The 7,657-nt window shown below is 41.8% G+C and overlaps 1 protein-coding gene across 1 annotated transcript in view; it reads right to left on the reverse strand.

Annotated features, from left to right (window-relative positions):
• Nucleotides 1–3,119: 3,119 nt before the first annotated feature.
• Nucleotides 3,120–7,657, reverse strand: part of ZNF860 (zinc finger protein 860) — an 11,015-nt gene continuing 6,477 nt past the window's right edge. The window contains 3 exon segments of the mRNA XM_023192298.2: nucleotides 3,120–5,411; nucleotides 5,413–5,473; nucleotides 5,475–5,964. Coding sequence (XP_023048066.2) covers nucleotides 3,312–5,411; nucleotides 5,413–5,473; nucleotides 5,475–5,542 — 2,229 coding nt within the window. The 5' untranslated portion in view covers nucleotides 5,543–5,964 and the 3' untranslated portion in view covers nucleotides 3,120–3,311.

A 7,657-nucleotide genomic window follows, 5' to 3' on the forward strand; every position in this document is an offset into this window, starting at 1 on the left:
AATGTGTAAGAGTTCCAGTTACTCCACCTCCTCACCAGCACTTGGTATCCTCAGTTTGGTGTGTGTGTGCGCACGTAAGTAGTCTTGTTAATAGGTATGTAGTAGTATTTCATTGCAGTTTTACTTGTATTTCCCTAATGACTAGTAATGTTGAACATCTCTTGATGTGCTTTTTCAGACATCTATATATCTTATTTGATGAAGTGAATGCTCACATTTTTTGTGATTAAAAAAATAAGATTTTCTTACTTCTGCATTTTGAGAGTTCTTTGAATATGCGGGAAACAAGTCCTTTGTCAAACATATGATTTGCAAATATTTTCCCCAGTCTTTGGTTTGCCTTTCATTTCCTTACCCATATCTTTTGTAAACATTTTCAGTATGTGTTTGTTTATTTTTTAGAGACAGAGTCTTGCTCTACTGCCTGGGCTGGAGTGCAGTGGCATGATCACAGCTCACTGCAGCCTTGAACTTCTGTGCTCAAGCAATACTCCTGCCTCAGCCTCTTGAGTAACTAGGACTACAGGCACGTGCCATCCACACCCAGCTAATTTTTTATTTAAAAAACTTTTCTGGGCAGATGTTATCTTGCCATGTAGCCCAGGCTGGTCTTGAAATCCCAGCCTCAAGTGATGTTCCTGTCTTGGCCTCCCAAAGTGCTGGGATTACTGGCATGGTCTGTTTGTTTTTTGCATATAGATGTTCAATTCCATCACTGGTTGTAAAGATCATCCAGGTGTGCTCAATGTAATCACAAGGGTCCTTATGAAAAATGCAGGAGGGTCACAGTCAGAGAAGGAGAGGCAATGACAGAACCAGAGATTGGAGTGATGTCCTTGCTGAAAGGGGCCAAGAACCAGGAACTGAGGAATGTAGGCAGCCTCTAGATGCTGGAAAAGGCAAGGAATAGATTCTCCCCTAGAGCCTCCAGAAACAACATGTCTCTACTGATACCTTGATTTGACCATGTAAGACCCATTTTTGGGCTTCTGACTGCCAGAACTGTAAAATAATCAAGTTGTATTGTTTTATAATAACCACTATGTTTATGGTAATATTTTACAGTAGCAATAGGAAACCAATATAAAAAGCTGCATTGAATTTGACAGAATTACACTTCTGTCAAAATCAACTGACTATATTCACATGAAACTATTTCTAGATTCTTTATTCTGTTCCATATTTCTATGTGTCCATACTTTTTGCCTACACAACACTGATATATCTTTTTTTTTTTTGAGATGGAGTCTCGCTCTATTGCCTAGGCTGGAATGCAGTGGTGTGATCTTGGCTCACTGCAACCTCTGCCTCCCAGGTTCAAGTGATTTTCCTGCCTCAGCCTCCCCAGTAGCTGGGACTATAGGTGCATGCCACTACGCCTGGCTAATTTTTGTATTTTTTGTAGAGGTAGGGTTTCGCCATGTTAAGCAGGCTGGTCTGGAACTCCTAACCTCAAGTGATCCACCCACCTAAGCCTCCCAAAGTGTTGGGATTACAGGCATGAGCCACTGCACCTGGCATATTTTTTGCTTTTTTTTTTTTTTTTTTTTTTTTTTGAGACAGAGTCTCGCTGTCGCCCAGGCTGGAGTGCAGTGGCGCGATCTCGGCTCACTGCAAACTCTGCCTCCTGGGTTCAAGCCATTCTCCTGCCTCAGCATCCCGAATAGCTGGGACTACAGGTGCCCACCACCACGCCCGGCTAATTTTTTGTATTTTTAGTAGAGACGGGGTTTCACCATGTTAGCCAGGATGGTCTCGATCTCTTGACCTCGTGATCCGCCCACCTCGGCCTCCCAAAGTGCTAGGATTATAGGCGTGAGCCACCGCGCCCGGCCTGGCATATTTTTTTTAAACCTGTCTTGAATTCTCTTATTTTCACTGCTTCATATCTTCAGGATATGAAAAGTTGGTCAGTGGTAGTGAGAAGGATCCCAAAACATAAGGATCAAAAAATGGCAAGTTTCAGGGTAGACATCTGTATTAGTTTTTTTTTTTCAGAAAGAAAGAACTAAAATTGTATTTGTTTGTAGATTGCATAATCTGCTGTGTAGAAAATCACAAAGAGTCAACCAAAATACTACTGGAACTAATAAACACATTCAGTGTATTTGCAGAATACAATGTCAGCACCAAAAATTAGTTAAATTTCCATACATTAAACAATTTTAAAAGAAAATTAAGAAAACACTTCCATTTGCTAGAGAACTTACAGTAAGAAATACTTAGGAATAAACGTAAAAAGGCGATAAGTTTGTACCTTAAAAACTACAAACATTGATCAAAATTATTAAAAACATATATAAAATAGAGATACAACCCCTATTGATGGATTGGAAAAATTAATATTGTTAAATTATATAACCCAATGTGATTTAGATTCAACACGATACCCATAAAAATCTCTATCAGTTTTTGATAAAGAAACAAAAAACAGGCCGGGCGCGGTGGCTCAAGCCTGTAATCCCAGCACTTTGGGAGGCCGAGACGGGCGGATCACGAGGTCAGGAGATCGAGACCATCCTGGCTAATACGGTGAAACCCCGTCTCTACTAAAGAATACAAAAAACCAGCCGGGCGACGAGGCGGGCGTCTGTAGTCCCAGCTACTCGGGAGGCGGAGGCAGGAGAATGGCGTAAACCCGGGAGGCGGAGCTTGCAGTGAGCTGAGATCCGGCCACCGCACTCCAGCCTGGGCGACAGACCCAGACCCCGTCTCAAAAAAAAAAAAAAAAAAAAAAAAGAAACAAAAAACAGGCTGGGAAAAGTGGCTCACGTCTGTTGGCCAGGCTGGTCTCAAACTCCTGACCTCAAGTGATCGATCCGTCTTTTTTTTGTTGTTGAGACGGAGTCTCGCTCTGTCGCCCAGGCTGGAGTGCAGTGGCTCGATCTCAGCTCACTGCAAGCTCCGCCTCCCGGGTTCACGCCATTCTCCTGCCTCAGCCTCGGAAGTAGCTGGGACTACAGGTGCCCGCCACCTCGCCCGGCTAGTTTTTTGCATTTTTTAAGTAGAGAGGGGGTTTCACTGTGTTAGCCAGGATGGTCTCGATCTCCTGACCTCGTGATCCGCCCGTCTTGGCCTCCCAAAGTGCTGGGATTACAGGCTTGAGCCACTGCGCCCGATCTCCCAAAGTGCTGGGATTACAAGCATGAGCCACCCTGCCCAGCCCAATCCTCTTAACATAAACACTTTAATGTAAATTAATGCTTGAACTCAGTGTCAAGTCAACTCAAACTCAAGTCAATGCTGAATTGACTCTAACGTCAATTAATGCTTGATGGTTTGCTATACTCATTGCCTTTGGAATAAGTATCTCAAAAATGAATTTTCTGATGTTCCGCAAGGAGTGATCTCTGACTGAAGACCTTGCCATGCTTATGACATTTGTAAGATTTCTGTCCAGTATGGATACTCTGATGTCTAATGAGGTGTGAATGTGAAGTAAAGGCTTTGCCACAATCATCACACTTGTGAGATTTCTCTCCTGTATGAATTCTCCTATGTTTAGCATAAGATGAAGCTTGACTGAAGACCTTGCCACAATCATCACATTTGTAAGGTTTCTCTCCAGTATAAGTTCGCTGATGAACTGCAAGGTTTGAACGATGTCTGAAAAATCTGCCACATTTATTACACTTGTAAGATCTCTCTCCATTATGGATTCTCCAGTGATTTGCAATGGTTGTAGTGTTACTGAAGACTTTGTGACAATCATTACATTTGTAAAGTTTCCCTATACCACGGATTGATTTATGGTGAATAAGCGTTGACTGCCCACTAAAGGCTTTGCCACACTCATTACACTTCTAAGGTTTCTCTCCAGTATGAATTCTCTTATGTGTTTCAAGGTGTGATTTGCGACCGAAAACTTTGTCACATTCTTCACATTTGTAAGGTTTCTCTCCAGTATGAAGTCTATGATGACGTGCAAGGGTTGCTTGTTGATTAAAATCCTTGCCACATTCATTACACTTGTAAGGTTTCTCTCCAGTATGAAGTCTATGATGACGTGCAAGGGTTGCCTGTTGATTAAAAACCTTGCCACATTCATTACACTTGTAAGGTTTCTCTCCAGTATGAATTGCCTGATGAATTACAAGGGCTGAATTGTGACAGAAGGTCTTACCACACTCATTACACTTGTAAGGTTTCTCTCCAATATGAAATCTACGATGGCATACAAGGGATGATGTCTGACTGAAGGTCTTGCCACACTCATGACACTTGTAAGTTTTTTCCCCAGTATGAGTTCGCCAATAAACTGCAAGATATGAACAACGTCTAAAAAATTTGCCACATTTATTACACTTGTAAGATCTCTCTTCGTTATGGATTCTCCAATGATATGCAATGGTTGTAGCATTACTGAAGACTTTGTGACAATCATTACATTTATAAAGTTTCCCTACACCATGGATTGCTTGATGGTGAATAAGTGTTGACTGCCCACTAAAGGCTTTGCCACATTCATTACACTTGTAAGGTTTCTCTCAAGTGTGAATTCTAGTATGTTGTACCAGGTGTGAATCACACCTGAAAGCCTTGTCGCAAATCCTCCATTTGTATAGTTTCTCTCCAGTATGAATTCTCCTATGTCTTTTAAGATTTGATTTGTGACTAAAAATTTTGTCATATTCTTCATATTTGTAAGGTTTCTCTCCAGTATGAAGTCTATGATGACTTGCAAGGTTTGACTGTTGATTAAAAACCTTGCCACATTCATTACACTTGTAAGGTTTCTTGCCAGTGTGACATCTATGATGGCATGCAAGGTATCGCTTCTGATTAAAGACCTTGCCACATACATCACATTTATATTGTTTGCCTCCTAAATGAATTATCTGATGTTTCCTTACGAGTGAGCTACAATTAAAGGCTCTAACACTCTCATTATATTGGAAACATTTTTCTCTCATGTGTACTCCCTGTTTTTGTGTGAGTAATGACGAATGGAGGAAATTATTTTCATAGTTATTAGAAATATGGATTTTGCGCCTAGAAGAAATTCTTTGGGACGTTGGAACCGAGGAAGTATCGTTGATAGACTTCTCAACTTGATTACCAACTTTCCCTTTGGTCTGAAATATGTGGAGTTCAGGAAGATGTGAACGAAAGCTTAATCCAAGCTGATCTTTAATAGGCTTGTTTCCGGCATGCCTTCGATCATATCTGTCTGTGCTATTTCTTTCATCTTCTTGCCACTGAAACTCAAAGTCATGAATATCTTTCCCAATTTCCTGGAAGCAAAAATCTCCAATGTGATGACTTTCATGTCTTTCCAATGTCCCTGTGTGGAACACTTCTGTATTGCCTTGCCCTGTTGACGAGAACTTCTTCATCATGGATTTGGAAGAGATATCCACAGAATGCAGGTTCCTGTAGTTCTCCAACATCACGGCCCTGTATAAAGCCCTCCTGCGCAGGGTCCAGGCATTTCCACTCCTCCAAAGAGAATTCTATAGCCACATCCCTAAAAGTGTCCCTGAGGAAGAGCCATGCCTGGCTCCTTTTCTTTCCTCTTCTGAGCTGCTTCCTCACGTAACATGAGTCTTTAGAAATCAATAGCGCTGCAGTGTGACCTTCACTGAGGTGATCCGCTTCCGGGTCTGTATTAGTTATCTGTTGTCAAGAAACAGATTATCACAAACTTCGTGGCTTAAGGCAACAAACACTGATTATCTCACAGTGGCTGTGGGTCAGGGGTCTGGAGGCATTTCAGCTGGGTGTTCCTGGCTCAGTGTCTCTCATGGGTTGTAGTCAAGCTGTGGGTCATGGCTGCAGTCATCTCAAGGCTTGACTGGTGACAACCCACATCCAAGGTCACTCACATGGCCGTTAGCAGGTCTCAGAAAATCTGCTTATAAGGTGACTGACACAATGGCTGGCACACCTTCATGCCTCCTGCCGGGGCTGCCCATTGGTGGCCTGAGTATCCTTATGTCATGGCAGCTGGCTTTCCTAGAGTGACTGATGATAGAGAGAAAGACAGGGGGAGAGAGAAAGAGAAAGAGAGAGAGTGAGAGTCAACACTCACCTGTTTATAACCTGATCTTGGATATGATATATCATGACTTCTGCCATATTGTATTCATTAGAATTGAGTCGTTAAATTCATCCCACACTCAAGAGGGGAGGAATTAAGCTTCACCTCTAAAGAAGAGGAATCTATAGGCATAGCTTTGAAATCACTACAGTCTACCCTCTGGCCACAAATTTTTTTATATTCCTCCCACATGTAGAACACACTCATCCTACTCCTCAGTGGCCCCCAGTGTCTCATCCCACTACTGCACTAGCTTCAAGTCCATAATCTCACCATCTAAGTCAGGTCTAGGTAGGAGAGGCTCCTCAGGTTAGTAAGTTTAGCTCCGTAAGTGCCGTTCCTCTGATCTGTGAAACTAAAGGGGGGTTATCTGCCCCTTCACACTCAAAACACAATGGTAAAGCAGACACAGGATAACTGCTCCAGATATTCTTGTTCAAAAAGGGGGAAACAGGAGGTGCAAAGTGGTCAGTGGTCCAAGGCAATTTTGAAAGCCAGTCAGGCAAATGTTGCAAGTTCCCTGATTAGATCTCAAGTCCTGGGAATACTTCTGTGGGGTTCTTGGCTTCCCTCTCTGAACCCTTGGTTTTGCCGTGTTAATCATCCTTCCCTTATCACAAAAGGCAACATGTGTTTGCTCCATTTTCCTAACCCAAGTTTATAAATATTTGTTCCTATGTTTTCCCCCACAAATCTGATGGTTTTACATTCCACATTTTGGTTTTTGATCCATTTGGAGGTGACTTTTGCATAAAGTGTAAAGTATAGATCTTTCAATTTTTTGCTTATAAATGTCTGTCTTCTAGCACTGTTAGTTGAAATGTGGCAAAGTGACATTATACCAGTTCCCAGACTAGGCTTCAGGATGCCCTTCCTGCTTCCTCTCTTTGGAACCCTCCCCATGCCATGAGAACAAGCCTGGGCTGGCCTGTTAGAGGATGAGAGATCCTGTGGAGGAGAGACAGCCCAGCCCGAACAAGGCCAGCCTAGTCCATCCAGCCAATGGTCCGACATGTTAGATCTAGCCAGAACCAGCATAGTAAACACTGATTCAGACTTTCTGGGGGTTAATTCTGCAGTACATGAGCCACATTTATAAGTGTATGCAGCCTGACCCAGTCATTGGATCTTATTCTAAGGAAATAATTAATGTAAAAGGATATTTAAAGAACATTTCTCACAATAGTAAAAGCTTGAAATATGAGTGTTCATCATTAGTGGAATGATTAAATGAGGGTGCATATACACAGTGGAATACTCTGAAACTGTTACAAATGGTTATATAGCTGTAAAGGAAATTGGCTATACTATATTCTTCAGTAAACAAGGTAAATTAGAAAGTATTATATGTTTTATAGTATGAACCTGTTTTTGAATAAAATAGTATACAACTATGTCTCTCTACATAGAAGAGTGGATGAAGGGAAGGAGATGTGTATATATATAGTATGTATGTGTGTGTATACACATAAATATGGACATACATATATAAAAGTATATATATGTATCTTTATAAATTATTAGCAGTGGTTAAAAAATAATTTTTTATAGCCGGGCGAGGTAGCGGGCGCCTGTAGTCCCAGCTACTCGGGAGGCTGAGGCAGGAGAATGGCGTGA

This window comes from Piliocolobus tephrosceles, chromosome 2, assembly GCF_002776525.5.
Source record: "Piliocolobus tephrosceles isolate RC106 chromosome 2, ASM277652v3, whole genome shotgun sequence".
Lineage (NCBI taxonomy): Eukaryota > Metazoa > Chordata > Mammalia > Primates > Cercopithecidae > Piliocolobus > Piliocolobus tephrosceles.